General features: G+C 40.7%; 1 protein-coding gene across 1 annotated transcript in view; it reads left to right on the top strand.

Moving 5' to 3' along the window:
* The window catches only part of COL4A4 (collagen type IV alpha 4 chain), a 138,423-nt gene that overhangs the window by 37,296 nt on the left and 87,869 nt on the right, over nt 1-13,258 (top strand). The window contains exons 5-7 of the mRNA XM_024740605.1: nt 7,695-7,829; nt 8,608-8,652; nt 9,356-9,525. Coding sequence (XP_024596373.1) covers nt 7,695-7,829; nt 8,608-8,652; nt 9,356-9,525 — 350 coding nt within the window. The remainder of the gene's footprint in view (nt 1-7,694; nt 7,830-8,607; nt 8,653-9,355; nt 9,526-13,258) is intronic.

Raw genomic sequence — 13,258 nt, forward strand, 5'->3', positions numbered from 1 at the left:
TGAGGAAGGGTATGGACACTGGGAGGCGCATAACCAAGCTTAATAAAGAAATACCTTCCCCTTCCTGCGACACTTTTGATGATCAATGTCATGATCTTATTGACCAAGGTTAATTTGGAAATTTATGTGTAACTAGTATAATAAAAGCATCTTTCTTACTCATTTGTTTGTTCATCCATTCATTCATTCATTTATACTTCCTTGCACTGATTCTCTGGTTAAAAAAGAGCAAGAAGTAGCACAAAAAGTGTGTTTGTACATGCATTTGTCATTGTATATCTGTAGCTATTTCTCTCAATCCTCATACTGCTAAAATGACAAAGGATTTCTTAGATTTTTGTCATTCCCCATAGGGTTTGGGCCCTGGAGGCAAGCAGATCCGTGGCAGCCCAAAAGACTGTTGTGGAGATTTGCATTTTAAAAATGTACATATCCTCTTATCTGTTGGTCTCATCTACCAAGTGTTGTGAAATAAAAATAGTTTGATCTTAGCCCAGCTCCAGAAACGTGCCTGACACAGACGATTAACAAGACAGAATCCTAAAGGAATGTTCTGGCTTCAGAGAGCCAGGTGTAGGATTCCATGTCCACTCCGATTGCCTCCATCCTTTATATGTACAGCTGGCCCGAGAGCCCAGTGCACCTGTAGCCACAGTGGGGAGGCGCGTATAACAGGTCTGATGACACGGTGTCAGCCTGGCCTTTGGGTAGAAGACGATGGCCTGGTGGCTTCCCATGGCATGCCAGAGCTTCCTCAGGTGTCAAGCCGATTGGCATTTCTGGATTTAGTGAATCCGTTTTCTGACTTCATTGTCTCTCACAGAAAGTCGGAAACCACAGAGGCAATTCCATGTAAAAAAAAAAAAAAGAAATTCAGAGATCCCGCATCTGGAAGCCAGCCATTCCCCTGGGCATTTTTTCTTTTTGCTACAGTGACTTCAGTGCAGTGGTCCATTGCCTATCGTGGGTGGAGGGTGCATGGGTAGGAGTGGACTATTTCTTTAAAATTTTTTATTTTAAAGATGCAAAATTCCTGTGATTATTTAATGATTCTGTAGTTATAGAAATGTCTTTTCTGGGCTTGCTATTTATGTATGCCCCTTCATCCCGAAGTTAATTCTGGTGTAGTCTGATAAATTAGTAAGCTCAACTATTTACTTTTAAACATCGTCTTTTTTTCTTTTACTGACTCCTTGTTTTACATGAAATAACGAAAGTGGAATTGTTCTCTCCATCACTGTGGATAAATTATTTACTCAAATTGGGTGAACTAACAATGACTATTTCAAAGATTGGTGTTTGGGAAGTTTCTGTGAACAGGTTTCTGACAGATTTAATACTGTTTTACAAGGTTTAGAGTATTTTTTACATTTATCCTGTAATAAAATACCTATTAAGAGGAAAAAACAGCACTGCATAGAAAACAAACCACAGTCTGCCCTGTATAAAAGTAGGCATTTAGTGCTTTCTGTTAGTTTTTTCACTTTTCAAGGTAGGGGTTGTGTTTGCCATTTAGCATGGTTGAAAAGAAGATGGAGGCCACCTGTGTCATATCTCAACAACAATAGACACCAGACATTACTGTGTTCAAGGCCACTTGCTCTGCTCGCCCCAGCGTGGAATCATCTCAGATCTGCATAGCTATTCTCAGCCAGACTTCTAGGGATGTCAGTTTAGAGACAGGAGAAAGCAGATCCTTTTCCTCCTTTACAGTCTTCCTTTGGGTTGGGTGGGTGGATCTGACATTATTTTATTTTTTTATTAAGTATTTATTAATTTATTAAGATTTAAATTATTTTATTAATTATTGTTTATTAATTCTATTTTTAATTATTTTTAAGATTAATTATTTTATTAAGATTTTATTAACATTATTTTATTAAGTATTTGTTGTTCTCTGCCTGTCTTAACATCGTGGCCTTGGGCACCTAGACTCTGTCTTCCAGGAGCTCACGGTCCGGTGGATGTAGGTCTGGGAACTTACAGACAAAGAGGTGATCACAGGAGCCAGTGAGAAGTGTTATTATAGAGGTGGCTTGGAGAGGCATTTAATTCTGAAGGGTTTGGGGCCAGGGCAGGAGATCACTGGAGTCTTTCGGCGGGGGGGCAGTCGGGGATTGAGAGATGACATGGAGGGCATGGGAGGGACACTTCAGGGACAAGACACCGAAGTCTGTGAAAGAACAGAGCTTGTTGAGAAATGGCAGGGATGTCAGTGTGACCCATCAGGGCTGGGGGAGGAGGGGGAAGGGGGGGAGGAAGAATTTAATAATGCAAATTCCCATCCCTCGTTGTACTTCTGTTCGTGAGTGTTTTAGATGGCACTTTCTCAAACCAGGACACATTTCTATGTTGAATGGAGTTTTATCATTCTTGCCCCAGTGCTGAATATTTCCACTCCTTTTTGTTTTCTCCCCAAAGTTCCATTAGCTCCCTGGATCCGGCATCACGTGTCTAAAATGAAATACATTAAAGAGAATTATAGCCAGTGAATTGGCTGTCCTCTCTGTTACCCTTTATGTTCAAACATGCATTTTGTTGTTTTTAAATAATACGTTATTGTGAAGTACAGCATTCACAAAAGATAATTTAGGAGTCTCTGTGAATTATATGTAAGACACAAAGATAATTTCCAAACTTAATGAAAAAGCAGTTATTTCCTGAGCCTTTAATTTAGGAAAAATGGGAGCTTTTCACTTATGGTAATTAATCTAAACCAAGTAAGATTAAAACCGGTAGAAAAGGTCAGCTGAATTCATTATTTATTCTTACTTCTAGATTGTAGTTTAAAAATTGTATAATACCTAGAGAAAAGTAATATGCCCTCAAAGTGCCCCCAGATGGTTTGTGCCCATAGAATTGACTTTATATATTATTGTTGTCTTTTCTGTAACACATATTTATACATTTAAGCTTCCTTGAAAATGCTGAGCTTTTAGTATTTTTATGGATACTCAAGAAATAGTAGCTATTATAATGATGATGAAAAAGCATGAAGAGAAGGGAAAGTACAAACAAAGTATGATTTTGATTTATAAAATTTAGGCAGATGGTAAAGTTTGTCAGTAATGTTAGTAAGGTCAATGACTTAATGATGAAAGAAATCGTAATTAATCTTTATTATAAAAGTCACATTTGCTGTTGGTAAGATGCTCACAAAACAGACTTTATCATTGCCCTGGTTTGCATTTCTCACTCTTGAGATGTGGTAATGTGCCATTTCTTGTATATCCGTCTAGAAATGTTCATTTACAAACATATATGTTAAGAAAATGTATGTCCATTTGTTTCTCTACCGGTGGGATCATATGATGCACGGCTTTTTTTTTCCCACTTAACAATCAACTATTTATAATAACAATCATGTATGATAACAATAGCTAGCATTACTGTGCAGGCACTATGCTACACACCTTACATGCATTGTTCTTTTTATGTCCACAAGCCACTGACAGATAAAGAAGCTGAGGAACAGAGGAGTTAAGAAACGTGCCCAAGGTCCCACAGCTAGTAAGTGTGGGCCTGGGCTTCACACACAGGCGCTGACTGCAGAGCCTGGAGCTCAGTCGCTCTGTTTCTTCTTCATGAGCACCACAAGGCTGTCCTATATCCATCCAGAGAGACCTACTTCATCCTTCAGTGTCTGGGCCCTGTGCATTTCCCTGAGGCCTGTTACTTCAGTGCTCCTGTTTTGCGGGGGAGTTAAGGGGGGGTCTCCATCTGCCAGTCTCTTCATCTCTGTCTGTGGGCTTTCTCAAAGCCCCAGGAGCAGATACTTCCCACCCACCATCAGTGGCCCTCCACCAGTGAGGTAAACACCCTAACTCCCTTACCCCGGGCTGGATAACTCTGAGGTATGTATTCTACCTTGACACCCAGAGTTTCCGCTCTGGGTTAAACTCCAGTAACCCACGGTGGTAACTGGCTTGATAGCACAGCCTTATGGGCTGCCTTTCCTTCTCTGTGTCACATCCCTGCTCCTTCATCCCGTTTCCTTCTTACCGTGTCTCCTTTATTCTCAATTAAACCATTTGCATTGATGCTGTGTCCTAATTTGCTTCTGGGGCACCCAGACTAAGACAGCCTGTGCGGTATTTCATTGTATGAAGATACCATAATTTATTCAATCAGTTTCATTTGGGATTTTTATGGGATTTCCAGTTTTTCTTGATATTACCAAAGATGATGTGGTGAATATTCTTGCATTATTGTCCTTAGACCAGGACAAGCAGGGCTCCTGACCCCAGGCCCCGCCTCAGGCAGGGCCGCACTGGGGACCAGGACCGATGGGTCCCAGCATCTGTTTCTTCCCTTTAAGGTTGTTAAAACTCAAGACAGTTTAGGTGATACAAACAAATTTTATTTAACGCCTCATGAAGTGGGCAGCCTCTGTTCCCGAGGATCTGGAGAACTGCAAAATGGGGAGAAATCGAGAAACCTTTATAGGATAAAGAATAAGGAACGAGGAAGAGAAAAATAGAAATGAATAAGGAACAAGGAAGTACGCATAGAGCCCAAAGTTGGCTTGGCGTCTGGCAATTAGCTGCCTGGATGGATTCCATTTCTGTTTATAAGGAGCGTTTACAGGGGCACAGAAGTTACATAAATTGGCTGAAGTGGCACCCAGGCAGCAGCGGCGCCATCTTGGGCTTAAAAGTAGTTTCGACAGGATGCTCTCTGACCCTTTATCCAGTGGGAGTTGACCGCATGAGGAGCCCTGGGGTTCATGCTCTTGGGCTGGGCTGGGGCCCCATGGCCGGGCCCTGGTATCCAGAGGGTGGCCGCCTAATAGGACAGCCTCCCTTGCCCGCTTGTGGGGTTTTGTTATTCGTTCATGGAATTCCTGAGATTGGGTCACCAGAATGACACTGATACACTGATTTCAGGTGACTCAAATTTTTATGTAGGTGGGACTCTCCAAAACATAGTTTTCTCTGGGCCCCATACACCCGAAGGATAGCCCTACATTCTTATACAGAGTCCCGTGCACGGTTAGAGTTGAGCACTAAGGTTGAAATTGCCCAGAGGTTTAAAAGTTCTAAGCAGATATCTCCTGAAATCCACTCAGCTTTTCTCTCCACATATCAAGACTTACTTGCTCTTTGAATGCAGTTATCTGTGTTGTTTGGGTCGGGAAAGGGGATATTAAATGATTTTTTCTTAAATCTTTGGAAAAATTTTTAAAAAGCATAAAATAATTGCAGGTGACAGCCTGACTTCAGATGAATACAGAGTGTTTTCAAACTGTAGTGAAATAAAGCATGGATTTTGACACGTTAGACAACACAGCTGGACGCATTAGCCACCACAGGGCATGGTGTCATGTGACCAGATCACCCTGCATCGGCGAAAGCCTTGTTATAAACGTCTCATTATGAAGCTTCTCTTTACCTAATCTAAGAGTATTATCTTAAGAATGCAAAAGCGAGTTATTTAAAAAAACATATGAATCTAAGATACTTTCTGCTCACATCAAATTATAGACAGAGATTGAATGCTGAGGCTAGAAGTATCATTTAGAAACCCTGGTTTTAGATTCTTAAATTCATTTGAAGAGCCTCCTTGTTCCCATGAGTTGATTATTTCATAAAAAGTAAACAAGCTTGAATGTGTAAAATCAATCTGTATGTCATAAAGATTACATTTGATAGAATAGCTTTTTGCAGCATTCAAAAATCACTTTCCCGATCATACAGGGCCCTCGTAGAGTGTGTCTGGAGCAGATGGGTGGTCAGGCTGGACCACTAAGCCTGTGAGCATAGTCACTGCCATGTCTATCCCTCATTCATTCATTCATTCCTGAGCCAAAGGCCACGGTAGATGGTAGATGGAAGACTTAACTGGTGAGCAGATATCCCTGCCCTTATGATGCTAGTGTCTAGTCAGAGAGCAGACAACAAACTAATGGGCAAATACATAATTTAAAAAATGTGAAATGCTAAGATGCTAAGAAGGAAGTGGACAGGATACCCTGAGGGAGACTCATGGGGGTGAGGTTGAATTGGAGATCCTACTTCACTGGTGGCAGTTTAGGAGAGATCCACGTTATGTGCAGATCTAGAGAGAATGCTCGCACCGAGGCCCGAAGACAAAAAGAGCAGCGTGGCTGGGACTTAGTGAGTGTGGGGCGGGCACAGCATGGGGTGCAAGGGAATCTGGGGCCACACCCTGTAAGGCCTGGAAGGGAGGAGCACGAGGTTTATTCTACATGTAGTGGGAAGACAAGGAAAGTTTAAAAAGCAGGGCCATGCCATGATCTGATTTGTTTTTTTTGTTTTTTTAATAAATTTATTTATTTATGGCTGCATTGGGTCTTAGCCGCCGCACGCGGGCCTTCTCTAGTCGCGTTGCTGTGCGTGGGCTTCTAGTTGCGGTGGCCTCTCCTGTTGTAGAGCACCAGCTCCAGGCGTGCGGGCTCAGTAGTTGTGGCTCACGGGCCCAGTTGCTCCGCGGCATGTGGGATCTTCCCAGACCGGGGCACGAACCCCCCGTGTCCCCTGCATTGGCAGGCAGACTCTTAACCACTGTGCCACCAGGGAAGTCCCTCTGATTTCTGTTTTAATGTCACTTGAAGAGAGGCAGGGAGGAAGGTTAGAGGAAGCTGGAAAGCCATCTGGGAGCCTGGAACACCGGTCTCACTGATGCTGACCTGTAGGGTCACAGCAAGGCAGACAGTGGGGTGGGTGAGTTTCAGACCCACTTCGGGAGTGAAATGCTAGGAATCGATCATGGGTTAAATGTAGGTGTGGTAGAAAGAGGAATATCCAGGATGAGTCCCAGGATTCTGGGGCTGGATTCTGGGTAGATAGAGAATCAAATTTGGGGGTAAAATCAAAAGTTCCATTTTGGATTTTTTTAAGCTGAGGGTACCATCGTATTCAAGGAGATGTCAAAGAGGCAGCTAGATACGATCATCCGGAAGTTAGAGAAACTGATGCTGAGACATACCAACCTTCCTACTCCTAGAAAGAGCTGTGAGACTCCCTGTCGTAACTGAACATTCATTCACTGCAACAGTGCATCTAAATGCAACGGAGAACAGGCTTAAAGGGAGCAAGGAGTTCCTCATCTTTGTCTCAGAGATGTTCCCAATGTGGGTTTAGGGGGAGAACTGAGTTCCTGAAACTTCTTTGCCTAAAATAAAAGGTGATGTTTTCATTCATGGAAAGAAAGTTGGATTGCGTAAAAATACTGTGACATGGAGAGCCTGATTCCAAATTATGGATAAGAAATTAGATAAAAGCAGCTAAAAAAGAAATGTTTCCCCCTAAAAGGGCAGACAAATTATGAGCCATTTGAAGTAAATAAAATATCTGGCACTTTTTCCGCACTCTTACCTTGTGTCACTTACGTAAGGTTAGTGAGACCTTGATTTTTAAAAATTCCTTACTGCACTAAACAGCTCAAGATTTATGAATTTCAGTGACAGAATGAAAATAGTAAGAGAACTATAATCAGTTTATAGATGTGTGTGTACATGCAGTAATTCACATTTATCGTACAGCTTTGATTCAGATTGAAAAAGGCAACATTTTCTTTTTTTATAATTAATTGATCGTTTGTGCTTCTATTATTAGAGTTTGCTCCATCTTTAATTTTCCAGTCTTCTGTAAACCCAAGTCACCATATTTTTTTGTTAGAAAACATTACTTAAGAGTCATCCATCCCCCTGCCTTTTTAATCTTGCTTCTCAGGGTCAACCAGGACCACCAGGGCCACAGGGTCCTATTGGACCCCTGGGGCCACCAGGACCCATTGGAATTCCAGGAGAGAAAGGGATGAGAGGTGACAGTGGCCTTCCTGGAGCAGCAGGTGACAAGGGTGATAAGGTAAGCCTCTTCTTAAGTGAAAGATTCATATTAAACCCTCACCAGAATTGCTATGCCAGATTTTTTAATAATCACGAGTAGTACCTATCTGAACCTTAGAAAAATCAAATCTAAACTCCTCTTGGATATTCAGTCCTCATTCCTAACCCCTTTCCAGAGGAGCATGCCTTTCTTTACCTTTTCTAGGCACTTAAATACATGAGTTTACCCAGTAAGGAGTGGTTTTCTTTATGGCTTTTTAAAACAACCTAACTGATGCTATATGTATCATGCAGAGCCTTTTTTTTTACTCAACCATATGGCTTGGAGATCATTTCCTATCAATTCATGTAGATTGAATTTACTCCTTTACTCTATGATATGCCATAATATGGATAAAACTATAGTTTATTCCCTGTTGATGAGAATTTGAGATCCTAGTCCAAGTTCGTGTAATGCAAGTGTGCAAAAACAGTCCTGTAAATTACCTGTGTTTACATTTAAGAGTTTGTTTCTCTAGGATAAATAGAGTCTGAGAAGTTGAATTTCCAGTTATAGAGTATTGAATGTATTCTTTGAACTAATATCGCCATGTTGGCTTCCTAGGTACAAAAAGAAAAGCACAAATGGTTGATTTCCAAAATGTTGGCATTTGAGCTCCTTAATGTAAAAATAGATGACAATGACTGATAAGGTTTTTTTAACAAGTTATTAATTATTAATGTTTTTAAGTAAATTAACCTGTTAATCTAATAATTTAGTAGCTTTTATATCTTCATTTTATTTTCTGGGATTTTAGGGTCCAACCGGTGTTCCTGGATTCCCAGGTTTGGATGGGATACCTGTAAGTATCCTTAAATTTTCTCCATTTTTTTTAAAGAAGGGAGAGACACTCATCAAAGCGCTTAAAATCACGTTTGTATATATATAAAATATATTTATATGTTATATATTATATATAATATATATGGCAAACTCTTCTTTATTTTCTTATTTTAGTAAATGGAAGGGTGCTTGCATTTCAATTTTGTGTAATAACTCTGAGACCAAAACATTTTTCTTGAAGAACAAGGTTTTCAAAAAGATTGGAGAAAAGCATTCCAAGATATGAGCTCGTATACTTGTCAGGTCAAGTACAATGTTCTGGAAATAAATTTATACTCATTACAAAAGTTTTTATTTGCTGGCGAGTCCTAATGGTGGGAGTGGGCTTAAACCTCTCATTGCTGATACGAAAACCAGAGGAAAGAAGGAGAAGGTATTTGGCAGGGTTTATAATTCATTAGAGTCTTTCTAAGGATTTCAAGGAAGATTTCCTCCCTGATCTCTGAAAATACTCCAGACTAAATTAATTTAAATTGGGGTGTATGAAAATAGATTTATTTATTTTTACTATGCTACATAGTTCTTGTGGGTGGGGAAGGAGGTTTCACAAAACTGATCGACATGTGAGTCACAATTGCCATAATTTGGGGACCCATATCGCAGAACCTTTTTGTGATGGTATTCTTGCAAAAATGCTTCACCTATCATTTTGTTTCTTGTAGGGGCACCCAGGGCCTCCTGGATCCAGAGGCAAATCTGGTGTAGATGGCTACAACGGCTCAAGAGGTGCTCCAGGCTTTCCAGGAGAAAGAGGAGCTCCTGGCCCACAAGGCTCCCCAGTAAGACAGCCACAGTTCAGCCTAGTGGGAATCTTAAGTGAAAAGGCCCTCCAGTGGGAGCAGGCTGGATGTGTTCGAGAAACAGAGTTATTACAAGTGTACTGGGAGCCTGGTGAACAAATGCGGGTGGCTGGAGGATGAGGACAGAGAGTTGGGCAGGACTTAGAAGACACGGGGCCTTGTAGACTATGGAAGGAAGCTGGGTTTTCTTTTCCATGCCATGGGAATGCACTGGATGGTTTTAAGGAAGGAAGAAATATGATCTGACTGACGTTCTATCACGATGCTCCTGGCTGCCATACAGAGAATGGATGATAGGGGAAGGGAGGCCACTTAGCAAAGCTTAGGTTGTTTATCATTCAGGGTTCACTGCAGATACATAAACCCCTCTAGGTATTTCAAGACGAGAGGAATTTTTTTTTTTTTTGTGGTACGGGGTCCTCTCACTGTTGTGGCCTCTCCCGTTGCGGAGCACAGGCTCTGGACGCGCAGGCTCAGCGGCCGTGGCTCCCGGACCCAGCCGCTCTGCGGCATGTGGGATCTTCCCGGACTGGGGCACGAACCCGTGTCCCCTGTATCGGCAGGTGGACTCCCAACCACTGCGCCACCAGGGAAGCCCAAGAGGAATTTAATACCAGGAATTTGGCACTGATTATTATGGTTGGAGGATTGAAACTCCAGGGTCACTATGGGACTGCTGATTTCAAGGGCTCACACTTAGCTGAGATTCAGAAGTCAGAAGCTTCTCTTGCACCTCAGCCACTGGCCGCACTTCTGAATGTCGAGACACCAGCAAACACTCAAGTTTCTAACTTCTTGCTTGGCAGCATCAGCAGTACCCGAAGAGGATGTCTTCCTCAATTCTGCCTCCCAAATCTCATAAGTACATCTCCCAGGTGGAACCTACTTCACACCCAGCTGCAAAGCAGTCTGGGAAATGTAGTTTTTAGCTTTCTAGCTCCTGTAATGCAAAAAGATAAATGGAAGAGATTTGGAATGGAGGTCCAGAAACAGATGACAATATCCAACACTTAACTTTACAGCTCTTAGTTTTTTATTTTTCCTTCAAAAATTTGGACTTTTATTTAAACATAACTTCAGCAAGAACTGCCCTTTTCCTCTACCACTTGTATCTCCTTTCTCTCTCTTTTCCTTTTTTCTCACTTAAATAAAGACTAGAGATAATTTACCCTTTCAAAGCTGATTTTCTGTGACTGTTTTTCAGCCTTTCCATTTCTTTAATTAAATATCATTTCCTGAGATTCCTTCTAAAAGGTTTTCTCATCACCACCACAATCATCTTGCTTTCTTCTGTGAGTTTTCCTTTTGTTTCAGGTCGTAGTAGAAATGATCGATCTGAACACAAAACTCAAAAAAGAATTTTTCCATATTCACATTTTTTCTTGTGGTACCAAGTAACAACCAACTCCCATTGTTAAGCTTCTCAACCACTCTTTATTTTCAGACTCAGCCCCCTTGAAGGCTCAGGGGTGCAGTCTGGTGAATGCACATCTCTTAAGATCTTCAAATTGGTTCATGCCTCATTCTGAGCATCCATGAACATTCAGGAGAGGAGGGTTCTCGATTTTAGCTTGAACACAGCATGTAGTACTGACCACAGTACTGAAGTTTGTCATAATGATCTCTTTGCAAAGCAATTTTCTTTCCCTTGACCTGTTTCTTATATGGGCAGAGCTCACTTTGCACACAGTGTGAGATGTTAAGAATGGCATGCAATCTGAAGGCGCACAAAGCAGCCTTTACATCCAACGGGAAAATTACTATCGTTCCATGACCTTTAAGATATTTTGTTAAAACATCATAAATATATAGAGAAAAAATTTTAAGCTAATATTTATTTAGTACGTTGTAATCTAAAGCATTAGGAACATTGAAAATTAAAGGGTTTTCTTTCTTTGTAAAAACTTATCAAGGCAGTTTGAACTGTGCTTGCTGTCATCTGGTCCCATAACTTAAGACATGAAGTGAATGTGTTTTCTATGCTTTGGTGAATGTCATACTCTTCTCTAAGCTTGGACCAGCTTCCAGTGTGGTGAAATATCTCTGAGAGTTTCTTTAACGTGAAGTTCTTCTGCCTGTGTCACTCCCTCTGGCACATCTTCATCCTTTTGGTCACACCACTTCCTTCTTTTATGTTGATAAGTTTGCCTTCCTAAGTCCCTCTGGCTTGAATGAGAGCAGTGACAACATTCCCACAATATCTATTCCTTCCCTAATTCCACTTACGTTCTATTTGAATTTCACCTGCACTATTAGCAGTTTTCATTTCCTCACTTCATTTTCATCTTTCTTGGCAACCCTCTCTTTCAATGATTTGTTTTTATGAAATGTCCTTTGGGTTTATCACTGGGAGACAAGGGGCAACACAGCTACACACTTCGTTGTCTGTGTGTGAACTAACAGATGTTAGTGACCAGTCGCTGATAGACTTTGAAAGGAGTGATATGATCAGTTGGTGATCATGATTCACATGTTACTTGTGTAGTGATCTGTGGACCAATGAGTCAGCAGTGATGTTTGTGCTTTATGCAGTGACTCAGTTAATTAATACGCAGTGGTAACTGAAATTTGAACCAGTTGGTGGGAGGACTGGTGTGATGTAACTTATATGTGGAACTGAAACTCACACGTATTGGGACTGTGCGAAGCAACAGTTGCTTGTGTAGGCAAATCTGATTTCTCAGGGAAAGCGTTGGTGTAATTTACCACAAAACTGTTTAGTATCTCCCACTGGAAGCAAAGTCAGGGACTCTCCTAAGAGGGATTAGCTTTGAAATCTGCATGTCCTTCACAGGAGCTTGATACATGAAGATGGTAGAATTTTCATATGGTAACCAAGTTAAGATGTATTAAGATATTAAGTAGGATATTAAGATATTAAGTAGGAAAACTTTGGGGAGAAAGTACACTGAGGTATTTCATTCACTTTAAAAAATTACTCTAAGTAAACAAACTTGCAGCTATGTATAAAAACCTTCTAAAAGGAACGTGTTATGTTTTTTTAAAAGTTAATCTTACAGCGGATAACTAGGCTCTGTTTTGAATACAAATACTTAAATGGATAAAATAATTTTTTTGCTATCTCTAGGGCATAAATTATTAACTGACAAGTGCAAAATTGTTTACTTATAAGTATAATACAAGTATTATGTGCATTATATTGTGAAGAAGAGTGCAATTTTCCTGCTGAATAATTAGTAAACAGCTATAAATGTATGAGTATTATATATAACCTATATAAATACATTACATATTTACCAGTTAATCATTTGTCGTGGAGGCTGACCTGTGTATGGTAGGAGGTTGAACATTTTCCCTGGCGTCTACCCATTAGATGCCAGTAACACCCCCCTGACTCCCCACACACACCCAAACAATATCTCCAGACATTACCAAATGTCTCCTGGGGGAAAAAAATCACTTCCAGCTGAGAATCATTAATTACTTTGTAGTTAAAATATTGTGATATTAATACTTACCATTCATGATGATAGAAGTCACCACTATTGAACTTGAAAATTGTAGAAACCTGATAGCACTATCCTTAGCAAATGAAATGCTTTTGTGTTTTTCACAGAGAATGATGTACAAATATTCAGAAATAAACTCTTGAATGACCACCGCATCTCTCTAATCTGAGTAGCCGTGGATGAGCAGAAGGAGATCACTAGATACGATAGACTCAAGAGGAGTCAAGACATGGTCATTTCTCTTAAGGAAAGATATTCTACAATAATTAGATAAAAGCAGTCCTAGATTGCTTCT

The sequence above is a fragment of the Neophocaena asiaeorientalis genome, unplaced genomic scaffold (assembly GCF_003031525.2).
Source record: "Neophocaena asiaeorientalis asiaeorientalis breed wild unplaced genomic scaffold, Neophocaena_asiaeorientalis_V1.1 scaffold388, whole genome shotgun sequence".
Classification (NCBI taxonomy): Eukaryota; Metazoa; Chordata; class Mammalia; order Artiodactyla; family Phocoenidae; genus Neophocaena; species Neophocaena asiaeorientalis.